The sequence below is a fragment of the Mytilus trossulus genome, chromosome 7 (assembly GCF_036588685.1).
Source record: "Mytilus trossulus isolate FHL-02 chromosome 7, PNRI_Mtr1.1.1.hap1, whole genome shotgun sequence".
Taxonomy (NCBI): Eukaryota; Metazoa; Mollusca; class Bivalvia; order Mytilida; family Mytilidae; genus Mytilus; species Mytilus trossulus.
The window spans coordinates 74,930,589-74,944,380 of record NC_086379.1 but is presented as its reverse complement, the minus strand read 5'-3'; the positions used below and the strand labels follow the sequence as shown (position 1 = coordinate 74,944,380).

The window sequence follows — 13,792 nt, the reverse complement described above, 5'->3', positions numbered from 1 at the left end:
TATTATTTGCAAGAATTATTTAAAACCATCCCGTCTTTGAAGACAATGTAAAGTAACACTCTTTGGGTTTTATTTTCTTTAAATGGTCATAATTATATATCCTCTAGACCTACTTTAACATTGATGTTACACTGGATATTTTAATGTTTAAAGGCGTGGATAATTGAGAAATAAAGTGACATCGCGACAAATTTGACCATTGTCTACAGGGCCATAGAACATTGATTAAATTTTAGATAAGGTTTGAAATAGAATTTTCTTTAAAATAAAATGTTTAAATAGCTTTGGCACGTATACTGGCATAGGACTCGTTACATCACATATTTTCATGTCAGTAACCTGTAATGTTGATTTTGTATTATTTAATATAGTCCGTTAAACCACCACAGCTTCAAGTAAAATCAAATGTTTACAGTAACTATATAATTTATGTTATATTTCTTAACCCGTCTATACGTCTTTAGACATGTAAACGGTTTCATTTTAAGCTTACGACAACTGTGACTGACTGTGGTGCCCGGTATAGTTTACATCAGTGTAAGCACTGTTTTGTCTTTCCAAAGCTGAAACCAATAGTTATTCATGCTGTAATACTGTATTAGTCACAGCCACACCAGTCTTTAAATGAATGCCAAGTTGTCACAGCAGCCTCATATTGGTGCCATATACTGGCAAATATCTTTGGACGAAGTGGCGGATCCAGAAAATTTGCATAAAGGAGGGGGGAGCTATTTTGACTGCCATAAGAGGGGTCACCTGTGGTTCCTTAAACTGATGATAACCCACCAAATTAATACCACAAAAGTGGGGGGTCCCTGCCCCTAACCCTGGCCTAAATCCCCCTCTGGGTCTTACAGTTCCCGTTGAAACCACAATTTGCCCATTACCGAAAAAAAAAAGATTTACACATAAAAATAAGAGATAATGATAGGTCTATACTAACACGACATAAACATTTAAAAAAGAGATCAGGACTGCCATTTCACTGTCACATATGTGATTTTTTTAAGCTGAGACAGAGACATCATTTATGTCTCTGGCTGAGACTGCTATGAAAATAGTCTCAGAGCTAAACAAAATGATCAGATCAATTTTCAATCTTTTCAGATCCGCAGAACAGCAAACACTATTATGTTTTACATGTTTCTGTCAGAGACAGTCCCATATATTGTAGATCATTCAATCATTGTACAGTCGTGTCCAGTGTAGTTATACCAACCATTAGGAGTTAGTTACTCTCCCCTTCCAAAATAGACTCTAAGTATCAGATTACACAGAATAGGGCTTCAGAAACTTTCACACTGTCGTTTTACAACTAATTTAAATTAATAATAACTTATAGCACACATATATATACATGTATATGCTATTGTATTTATCCTGGAGCATTTGGAAGTGTGCCTTGTCTGGCAAACAATCGATAGATAGAAGCAGAGACATATAATACATTGTATTATATGTCTCTGATAGAAGCAATAGCACGTTTTAGCTGAGACTACTATAACACATAGTAGTCTCAGGTTTTAGTAAAAATTTGTTGAAAAATTTGGGAATTCTTACTAATAAACCGTATTCTTAAAAGAAGAAAAGAGGGGTGGAAACCATACCTGCCTATAGTGCTTTAGTGGTGGTGGTTTATAGGTGGTAGGGGGTAGGATCAGAGGGGTCCTGATCCCAAAATCCCAGACTTAAAAACATGAAATCCTGAAGTCATGTATTTTAAGAAATTTAAACCTTGACATCCCGAAATAAAAAAAAAAAGAGTTCCTGAATCCCGAAATCCCAAGCTTGAAAACACCAGAAACTGACGTCCCATAAAAGGTTCTGTCCCCTCTGTAGTTCATAATGAGATCCTTATTGAACATATTTTGTAGAAGGTCCAAAGTCGGGGAAATGTCTAAATTTTTAGCATCCATTAAGGCAATTATGAGACAGGCAAATGTTTCACCAGGGTTTTATCCAATAACTCATTTATAAATTTGAATATTTTTATTATTCCAATCAGGGTCCCACAGGGGGCATTTACAATTAACAAATATGATCATATAAGCATGTAACAAACATGAGACATTGTGCAGTATATAATGTGACACATATTATAATAGACAAACGAAAAAATTATTAACAACAAAAATACATTAAAAGTACTCTGGAGTATTTTAATTCCTTCCTTCCTGCATTATTACTCTGTATTATCATTTTTATGTCTACCAAATGATGTAGAAGGTTTAACATCAATAATGAGCAAAACCAATACTGTATAGAAAGCTATAAAAGACATGGAAATAATAAATATTAAACAATTCAACAAGAAATAAAGTTGAGAATGGAAATGGGGAATGTGTCAAAGCGACAACAACCCGACCATAGAGCAGACACCAGCCGAAGTCCACCAATGGGTCTAAGAGTCAATCTAGCCAGAAACTCCCACACCCCGAGGCGTCCTTTGGAGAAAACATATATTTTATAAGATAGTCATTCTTTAATTTCACCTTACAGAACTACACACAGCTGTCTTTGCATCTTGTACAGATTTTTTCCCCTGCAAAATCATAAATTCATAAATTATTTTATCGTCGCACTCAAAACATCCAGTCCTAAGTATACAAATGACTTACATGACTTATATGGATATTAAAATGTTTTTTTAATTGTTTTTTCTATTTTACTTTCAGGACCCAATAACATATACCTGTCCACAAGGTTAGTAATCATATCTTCTTATTTGTTTTTAGTAAAAATATAGTATTCTAATACATTTTAATGGTAGTGATTAATTTCATAACAATTGCATTTTTGTCTTATAGATGTTTTGTTTTTAGATGTTCATTGGTAGTACTCAAAGTACTTTGAATAACAAAAATATGGGATTGAAGTCTTTCAGACAGCAAGCTTACAACTTAAAGTACAACCAATGAACATCAAGAAGTGACTTTTATGTTCATTTTGGAGGAGCTCACTGAAGTAAATTACATGTTATTGATCATGCCAACATGAAAATAGAACAAATTGACGACAATTGCAAAGAAACAGAAATGATTTGATGTTAAATACATTAAAAGAATTTTTAGTCATAGGTCAAATTTTTACACAAGCAGTTATTTTTCTTCAATCTTTTATATATGTGTATTTTAGTAAGTTAAAAAATATCCTCCATAGAATATAAGTAAAATTGTACTTAGATATACATAGTCTAAGGAAAGAGTTAGTACATGTACTTTTAATAACAAAGTAAATATATGTTTATTTAGGTGTGGCCATTGTAACTAACTTTATATTCCAATAACATTTTACCATTTTAAACTCTTCTTTTTTTTTACATTTGAGGTTGACGCCTATTGCATAAACAAAGTTGTTGAAGATGCAACTGTATTTATGTTTAAAGATTTGATGGAATTTAAAACGATGAATTTCAGATTTAAGTAGATATTTCACGGTTTACAATTTTTATGATCAGAGGTAACCCATAATTTGTGTTTAAAAAAGCATTTATGTTTTCTTCAATACTTTGTCAGTGCACACTAATCATTCGCCTGAATTGAAATGAATTGGTTAAAGAAATTGCTTTCATAGTTTTTATCTTCATATTTCATCAAGTTAAAAAGTTCAGTGAACAGATTTTACTAATAATTAAGCCCGGTCAAATATGGTCATTTAAATTGAGGTCTCATATTTTCGACAACATAATATGACAGTATTAAAAAATGTAATCTCATTGTATTTAAGGTGGGATAATCCACTCCTGTAGAGAAGTTGTCTAATTATTGGAATTCTTTATGAAGTTTTTTATTGTTGTCAAATTGGTTAAATTCTTTGTGGTATTTTCAAACAGGAAGAAATAATTATCATTAAATAGAATACATGTAATATAAACTTTTTTGGCATTTTCAAATCTAAGGTGTTACATGTATTGAATAGGATTTGTGATAAATTAAAACTGGGTGTTCGAACAAAATGACTAAATTGAAAATGCAAATTTGTCTACTATTTGTCTATATTAACCTCCCATCCTTTGTAAGAAGCCTTCTTTAATCTCTGTCAGAATCATGGGCTCATTGTACTTACACCACATAAGATTTGTTTGACGCTCGTGAACTTACACGAACAACAAACAAATCTAACAGGGCAAAGTGAAATACCTGATTTTGGTCTGATTGTGTCTTTAAATGACACTTTGAATGACCTTTGGTCAACTCAGTACATCCTTTTCACATTTTGAAAAGATGTCTTATTGATGTTAAAATAAGCCTTTACCTGCATATTTAATAAAAGAAGGAAGTGATTTTAACATATTTTTTATGGAAAGAAAGAATATGGGATATCAGTAAATGGGATGATAAACATTTTCACTGCCTTTAGTGCCTCTAAAAAAGCCATAAAACCCCAAAAAGTATTAAAATTGTGACCAGTCAAGTATGAAGTCAATAGTTTTCTTCATATGTAAGTTGCCAACAATAAATGATGCAAGACTACAAGGCCCTCATTTTGAAAGGAGAAAGTATGTTTTATCTGACATGTATAAAACTCTGAAAAATTGTTAAATAAAATTTAAGTAGCCTAATGTAACATTTCAATAGTCAATTAAAAATCTAAAAGTATTTAAATTAAAAAAGCATATTTGACCGATTTGTTTGTAATAAGGTTTCATTTACACTAGAGGTGTAAGGGATGATAATTCTAAATTTAAAGTTTTGTTGCTGTCAGTTGGAAATTGCATACCTGAGGAAGCCAATACAGTTTAACTGATGATGCAGACCAGAGCCAGTAACATTGATATTTGTGCATGTCAAATTCACAACTCTTTAATATGATTTTCTTGCTGTGTTGAAGACCCATTGGTGGCCTTCGGCTGTTGACTGCTCTTTGGTCGGGTTGTCGTCTTTTTGACATATTTCCCATTTACATTCTCAATTTTAACTAAGGGTAAAAAAATTCTTTTGGCACATAAATTTTGTGACAAAACACGGCTATTATACCAGTTGTATATAGACACTTTGATATTGAGTTTTATTTTGTTACTTATCTTTTTCAAATGCATCCTGTCCCATCACAGGAATAAAGACAATAATAATTTGTATATGTTATTAATGGATTTAAAAGCTATCACTGGTACAAAGGAGATGGTACATTTTATACTCATTTGATTATTTCTTAAAATATCATTATCATTTCTTTTACAGATAAACCAGGTATTATGTGTTAAATTTTGTGCTTCTAGAGCTTTTGTGTTTATTCTAGCAAGACAACATGATCATATGCTTATATGGCTCATTGCTTTGTGCTTGTGGGTTATCTCCCTTCAAGGGAAGAGAAATTGCTTATTTAAAACAAATTCATTTTTTTTGCACATACATTATTTACACAAAATTATTTGGGTAACTACCTTTTAAAAGCTTAAAAGTTTGAATGTGCATCTTTCTATTGCAATTTATCACTGAGATTTCTATATGTGTTATAGTAGTCTCAGTTTTTTTCAATGATTTATTAGCCCAATTTTGCCAACTTCTGCATTGGCAAGGTTGCTCAGTCATCATTTTTTGAAGAAAAAGAGAAAATTGGATGAAAATTTTGAAATATATCATTTATTACAATAACTCTTTCCTCCATTCATCTGCAAAACAAATCTGAATAGTAGAACTTATCTCATCCTTAAAATAAAACTATCTTTCACTAAAATGATTTTGTGAAAAAGTGTTGGTATGTGTTACCTATCTGTAATGCAGTCAGCAAGGTACAGTGGTCTTAAATACAAAAGAAGATTCGAAAAAATGTAAGAAATGGAATAGATAGTTATTCATGTAGTAAATTTATATATGACACTAGATATAACCAGATTGTATAAAACATGTTATTTAACCAGCTTATGAAACCTGTTTACAATTTCTGCCTGATTTAAACTTTCATTGACTCAATATTGTGTAATTCCTCTTGTTATAACATGATTTTATGGATGAAGTATTCTATAAGATATACTTACATAAGTACACACCATTTAAATATATAAGGATTTCTAAACTTATTTAAAATCCTGTCGTGACATTTTTTCATGTGATTTATTTATTTATATTTAATACTATTGTTTTGTAATACAAAAAGTTATTGACAAGTGTTAGATTATTAAGAATTATGAAGTCTGAACTCACGCTTTGCCTCCAGGAAAACACATACTTGCCGTTCTACATTATATTTAGATTTAATAGGATGCAAGACATATAAGGCTGGAATAGTTTCATAGATCTGTTGATGCCAACCTGTTTATTGAAAATTAACTATTTAATAACCTTCCTTTGGCAGGATAAACAAATTCTTTTTTGACCAACTCATAGCATATAGTTTCATCTTGTGAATATAAAATCTTTAAACATTTACATTGTTGGGTATCATATTAAATGAGTCACAAAGTCTTGATAGTATAGGATTGTGTCCCTCTCAAATTCATCAATTTAAGTTTTAAAATTGTCTAAATGATTGTATGATACAGTATCAGTTTTACCTGGCAATTCTGATCATATTTCATGAAGATTTGTTACATAAGCATATTATTTTAGATCTAGATTTTTATACTGTTGTACTATCTATACAAGTTTGATACAGATGCATTACGTACAAAGTATCACTTCTTTATATACATTGTGTGTGTTTAAGGCATTAATGAGTGCAGTAGTAAAACTACAAAAGATTGAACGTACTAGTATTTTGAATAAATTTGGTATTATATTTCTCAACAGGTTGGAATGTGAAGGGTATATCATGTTACAAATTGTTTGGCGTGGCCGATACGGAAAGACAAACTTGGGAGAATGCATTACGGATTTGTCAAGGGTGAGTGAATGATCAGACCTCTCAGCTGTTTTAAAACTATACTTAATTTTAAAAAGACCATGGAAGACTGTCAGTTTAAAACAAGAATATTACATTTTCTTTGGTTTATTGTGAGTTGATAGAAGAAAATCGAAAACAAAGTGTTCAACCTATTAAATTTTTTTACATGAAGCAGATTAATTATTTATAAATGATCTATTACCCATCATATCTTTCCTGCCTTTTTAAGAGAGAAACTAGCAATTATCCTTTCAGTTTTATAATAAGCTTTTGGCCATTTGGTAAGGTTAGTGGCAAGCTACTGACCACACTACAAAAAAACCTGTTTCTATTCTTGGGTAAAACTATAAATTATCTGTAAGATATATGTACTTAGGTGTACTAAAGTATAGTGATAATATACCCTGAAGGATTTGACTTTTTAAAAGAATAAGACCTTACATTAAAGTTAAGTACTTCTACAATGAAAACATTTTTAAATGTAGACATTATTGATCATGCTAAATGGATGGCAACAAGAATGTAAGGACATGAATGTTTTTTTACCTGTTTATGATAGAAGACTTTATTTAATGTTTTCTAAATTGTCAGATTTTTTGTGTGTATTTATCCATCATTGCCTTTGAAGTTACTGTGCTTCCTCGTTAAATTTAAGTTAATCATATATTTTTTTCTCTTGTGTGTACTTTTGTACATTCTTTAGATTAAATCCTAATATGTATTTCAACAAAATAATGGTTTATGTTTATATAAGAAAATTCCAAGTTTATGTACATTATACTACATTTTGCACTGTGTTTATAAACCAGCTTATAAATTTGTATTCAGTAATTTAATTAAAAAGTAGTTATGTTTGTCTTTAGTATTAATCTACCCAACTCAGTCAGTCAGTTGAAGGTAAAAAAAAGCCATAGCACTGTGAAAATGCAATAACAGACAGAGATTATCTTCTAGAAGAGGGAACTCGGATATTGTTAGAAATATCAATTAATAATGTAACACAAATCATGGGAGATTTGAAAAAAATGCTGCTGAGAAAATCAATTAGTTAGGACGCCAACAAATATATGAAGATGCTTTATTTCCATAAAATGGGCTCACAAGTAGCATAATATAATATCATTATAATATTATTCTTTTACAAATATAATAAACAATACAGTATACATAGTTACAAACACAAATAAGAAACAACAAATATAAAATCAAGTCAAACTTATATATTTTTAATGTGTAGGTAAAAATCTGTGTGATTGAAAAAAAGAATAAGAAAACTTAGTTAGTGTATCTTCCTGGTAAAGTTTCCCTTTAACTGAATATTTATAAAGTCATGAATATACACCTAAACTTGACAGTGTTTCCCACGGCATCCATTGCAGATAAGGAAATTGCAGCAAACCATTTACTTGAATAAGCTTTTAACATCATTATAACTACTGAACAGATAAAATGAAAGTTGTCAATTTTGAACTTGACCCCCATTTTGTCACCACTTACACCAGTAATTTTTTTATTGTATTTTAAAAAGCTTTGATTGAAGGGTTCATAATTTATTGCAAGGCAAAAACTGCAGCAGTATGAAAACACTTAAACTCCTAGTCAAATACCAGGTTTTTTTCAAAACCTTGGTTTAAACCCAGTTTGCTGACATTTTAACTGCATCCTGCACATGTCTTATATTCTTTATTATGGTACACGTAGAGCAAATACAATTTGTTTGAATTTTATGCAAAAGTCTGTTAAAGTATCTGGTAATACAAATAAGAGCAATCAACAGTGGCTGATCCAGAAATTTTCATAAGCAGGGCCTGATAACTTCTTAAGAGGGGCCATCCTGCTCCAGTACTGCTTCAGTGATTCCATATGTAATCAACCAAATTTTTTCCCACAAAAGGGACCCCCTTTAGATCTGCCTCTTATTATCATGTATGATTATGCATCAGTTGTCAGTGAGAATTCCCATAATCTTTCACAGTTCTAAAGGTAGTATCAATAACCCATATCATCAAGTCATGTGAGAAAGCATCTGTTTTATGCTTATTATAAAGTTTAAATGGTATGGCACTTTTCATATGATTACATTCTGTATCTACCCTCAACCAGTTCAGTCCATTTAGAACAAAGGCCTGCAATGCATTATTGATATTTTCTAAACAGTATCAGCACCTGATTGCTTTTTGTATTTGGTTACCTGCTACTGTGTAACTTTTTCATAGTAAATGTAAATGAAGAAATATATGTATCATTGAATCTGTAGTTCAATTTGAAAGTTGACCACTTTCAGACAACTGTTTGTTATATACTTTTATCTTTAAAAATGTGAAAACAAAAATGTTTTTGTTTTCAGGGAAGGTTCACATTTAGTGACCATCAAAGATTTTTATGACAATGAAGAAGTTGGACAATTTGTATCACAACAGGCTTCTGGTACTTCTGCAGTATGGCTAGGTATGTACGGCAAACTATTATAATAGACTTCTGTTATAATCAGAACAAGGCTAGTATTGTATATCAAAACAGTTATTCAATAGTCTTCTGATAAAACTTTATTTCACAGCTAGATTTGAATCTAAAATTTATTTAGATTGCTTAAACGTGTTTAGTATCTTTGCAATTAGACAAGGTGTATATAACAGAATAAAATACTTTGGCACTGGCTGTATTACGATTGTGTAAACCGAAAATGTTACTTGATTTGACCATACGTCTGGTACCCCATTTTAACAACAAATAGTGAAGAACATGTTCAACTTATATGAATGGATCAAGAGAATTAGGAAAATCCAGGTAATGAATCACTACTGATCTTGCAAGAAAGAGCTAGAAGAGCAAATCAAAGTTTTCACTAAAATAAGTTATAAAACACAAAACTGTAAGCAAATATAAGTTGCTAATAGAGTATTTATGCTTCTTTTACCAAGCTATCTCATGTTTTCAGATTATAGCCCTGTTTTAAGAGAAAAGAGGATTTGTTTCACTTATAAACATGAAAGCAGTTTGTTTCTTATCCCCCAATAATTTTGAATAAAATGCCAAAAAAAAATAGCTGATTTAATTTTAAGAAGGAATATATTTATAAAATTATATTTACAGGAATGAACCGTATTGGTATCTCAGACACAAATGATGTTTCTGTGAGATGGAATTCTGTGACAGGACCAATCTCTGGCTCAAAGTATGAAGGAAGATGGGCTGACCAAAGTCCAGATGTTACAAATGGAGACTGTGCCTATTTGACCATAAGTAATGGACAATACAAATGGCAGTTTGGACGATGTGAACAGAAATTAGCTTTTGTATGTGAACGAAGCTCATGTCCTGCAGGTAAGGGATACTTGTTTGATTTAAAAAAAAAAGAATGTTTTTCATCTGAAGAAGGGGGACAGAACCTTCTATGGGATGTCAAGAATATAATAGAATAGACCTTTATTTTGGTGGAAATTCAGAGTTTACACTTATCCTGACTTTGAACTTATTGATTTAAGAAAATAATTTTTTAGGATATAGTAAAGAAAGTTTTTTTTTCAGAAATTGGGATGACGCCCACTCCTGTTGGTCATTCTAAAAGCTATACTTCTTTGTGGCATCCGTTATTTTGATGTAAAACAAGTTTAAATTTATTTAACTGCAGTATATTTTGGAAAGTAATTGGGCAGGCTAATGTATCTTAACATTTTATATCTTTACTTTCTTCAAAAAAACTTGTCTATTGGTGAAACTGATATATAAATATCCTTTTTTAAACACAAATATCTTCTTTCAGGTGGTCAAGCCGGTAAGAATGTGGCACTATTCTAAGTTTTATTTGTTTTGCGATTTCCCTTTGCCGTCACATGACTGCTACCCGGTATATTCACACCAATCCCCTTACTAGCACATCCTTACCATTCCTTTACCAGAAAAGTAACAAAATCTTAGCAAATAGGGCAACTGTTTACTGACTTTTACTTGGTTTGGTGTCTGGTAATTGTTGTCACTTTTGCAGTCATATCAAATCTTCTTATTTTATATATCTATGTTATAAGATTATACTTAGCTGTTAGATATACAGTGTTATTCCTAGAGGGTGTATTTAGGGATGTGCCACCATACACTAATTCAAACCTTTTTTCTTTAAATTTTGAAATTCACATTACCATATTAATAAACTTCTTTCCTTCAAATAATGAAATTCATCCTATTAGTCAATTAATTTAAAAATTTGGAAGGGAAAACACTGAATTATTTTTCAGCCATTGCAGTACATACTGGTCAATGCAGCACAAACTAGTCAAATTAAATGATTTTCCTGCACAACACATGGTCTCAGCATTTTTGGTTTCAATTTAAACGATTTAAATTTTGTTTTTTCAAAATATTTTCTTAGAAAATTTACAGTTTTTCTTCAGTATGGTTATGAAAGCAATAAAATAAAATAAAGTTTTTCAACCACCTTTTGAAAATATATAAAATAAGAAGATGTGGTACATTAAAATTAAATGGATCAGTGACCGTGTGGATATTAACAATGTGGTTACGGTTGTTTGCATGTGTTTAATGTAAGAGCAGCATGTTGAAGCATATTAATTGATAAGTGGTTGATTTTAAATTCTTGTTTAATGATCAAAGTGAAAATTTTAAACTATTGTTAATAACCCATATCAAAATCTAACCATAAGCTCATATTTAGATAAATAAAGGCAACAGTAGTATACTGCTGTTCAAAAGTCATAAATTGATTGAGAGAAAACAAATCTGGTTTACAATTTTAAACCGTGGGAAATATATCAACTATAAGATGAAAATAACAAAACAACAGAAACACTGAAGTGAACAAAAAACAAACGACAATTAAACACACACAGAGAAATGAACTAGAAGATAACAAATGCCATTTTCCTGACTTGGTACAGGGGTAAAACAAAGAAAAGACACTTAATATTTTGTGCTGATGATTGCATGATGATTCATACTGTAAACCAACTTATTTTCACTGATCTCAACTTTGTTTTGATGTAGTTAAATTAGAAAAGATTCAAATTTTACATATTCACAACTGTATATTCACAATATTTTTCTACTCGCAAAAGTTGCTAAAATAAATTGCTCACTAAAATTAGTTGGTTTACAGACAGTGAATCTAAAGATATGTCTTATTCTATGACTGTCAGATTATGTATAATTCTATGACTGTCAGATTATGTCTAATTATATGACTGTCAGATTATGTCTAATTCTATGACTGTCAGATTATGTCTTATTCTATGACTGTCAGATATTGTATAATTATAGACATGATTGAGTACAAGTTTGTTTGATATTTAAGGATAACAGGGTTAACATGACATCAGTTAAGTATCAATATTCAAGGACAACTCTATTAACATTCAAGGTCAACTCTATCAATATTCCAGGTCATCTCTATCAATATTCAAGGACAACATCTTTATAAAAGGATGTACACTTGAATTGTTGCTCAATTTCCATCTAACTTTTTATGGTTTTCTAATTGAAGTTCTGTGGAGTCAAACCAATAATCCAATTAACTGATTATGCTCTTATGTACAAACTTTTCCAACATTTATTCAAATTGTGCTGCAAAGAAAAGTTGTTTGTCAAAAATTTTGTAATACATTGTAGAATAATTTAATTTGAACTTGTAAACAGTTTTAGTGTTTACATTTTAATTTTCCAACATGTATGTTTCATGATCGAAAAAATTGTAAGCAGTTAAGTCTTGAATTAATGCTTTATGACTCTATACCATTAGAACTTTATTAAATTATCATTTTTTTTGGTTTTAAAAGATGAATATAAAGGAAGAAGAAATTATCTAAGAAAAAAAATCAGTCATATAAATGAATATGAAGAGATTTTTTTATAAACAATGTTTTAAAAATCATTATGCACCTTTTACTAAAAGATTATTTTGATGATTGATAGCAAAACATTTGATTTTCTGTTTTTATTTTATGATTCTTTTATGCATTACTGAACTACAAAATAATTAATTAGGGGGAAGTTTTTTATGTAAAAAGTTAAAGTCATATTTACTTGATGAATTATAATTTCATGTGAGATTGACATGCACTAGTTATTTGATGAAAGGGGAATAAGAACATTAAATCAAGTAGTTAAATGTAGTAATTTACAAACATACAAATATTTGTTAAATGTAATTTAATTTTTAAAACTTTACAAATCATTTGGGGGACTATAATTTGTCACTTTTAATTTTGTTAAAATATTAATGAATAACAATTTCAAAATTATGAGGTTTTCCCATACAGTGGACCATTTTAGAGTTTGTCCTTCAATAGGAAAAAACTTGTCAATGATGTGTGCGTTTATGACATCATTTACCAGATAGAGGGGATGGCCTGTATTCTTGCACTATTAACGTTCACCAAGCATCTTACTAGTGATCGTCATTGTGCAGGATAAACTAGAAGTAATGTTTGTTCCGTAGGTACTTAATCACTATTCCCAACTGATAGCAGTGTAGATTGTCAATTATGAGAATTCAATTTGCCAAATAATTTGTGCAATATAGCATCATAGTTTTCCAACCACTTGCTCAACATGGGAACGGAAGTGACGATGCCCCTTAACGCAGGAATGATGTTCACTAAAACCAAAGTTTTTGACGGAAATGCATCTAACTCAAAGCTGTCCATTGGGGGGAACTGAAGACAACTAAGACAAAGCACACATATTGGATTTACATTACGTCTTATTATGACCTTCTGCTGATGATTTTTTTTTTGGTTGGGTTGTCTCTTTGACACATTCCCCATTTCCATTCTCAATTTTATTATTCTATTTTAACAAAAAATTGATATTGAAATCTTGCATAGTTTTTCTTTTTTTTTCTTCAAAATAACCCTCACTACTATATTTGTTACAGTAACTAGTAGGTACAGAACATTTCAAACAGAAACCATCAACTTAGATTTAAATCATTTGAAAATATAACCACTCCCTTCAAATC

The 13,792-nt window shown here is 30.5% G+C and overlaps 1 protein-coding gene across 2 annotated transcripts in view; it reads left to right on the top strand.

Annotated features, from left to right (window-relative positions):
- LOC134725806 (uncharacterized) overlaps positions 1 to 13,792 on the top strand; it is an 88,642-nt gene that overhangs the window by 2,287 nt on the left and 72,563 nt on the right. For both annotated transcript variants that reach the window (XM_063589973.1, XM_063589974.1), the window contains exons 2-6: positions 2,676 to 2,703; positions 6,729 to 6,822; positions 9,170 to 9,270; positions 9,916 to 10,146; positions 10,586 to 10,597. In XM_063589973.1, coding sequence (XP_063446043.1) covers positions 2,676 to 2,703; positions 6,729 to 6,822; positions 9,170 to 9,270; positions 9,916 to 10,146; positions 10,586 to 10,597 — 466 coding nt within the window. The remainder of the gene's footprint in view (positions 1 to 2,675; positions 2,704 to 6,728; positions 6,823 to 9,169; positions 9,271 to 9,915; positions 10,147 to 10,585; positions 10,598 to 13,792) is intronic.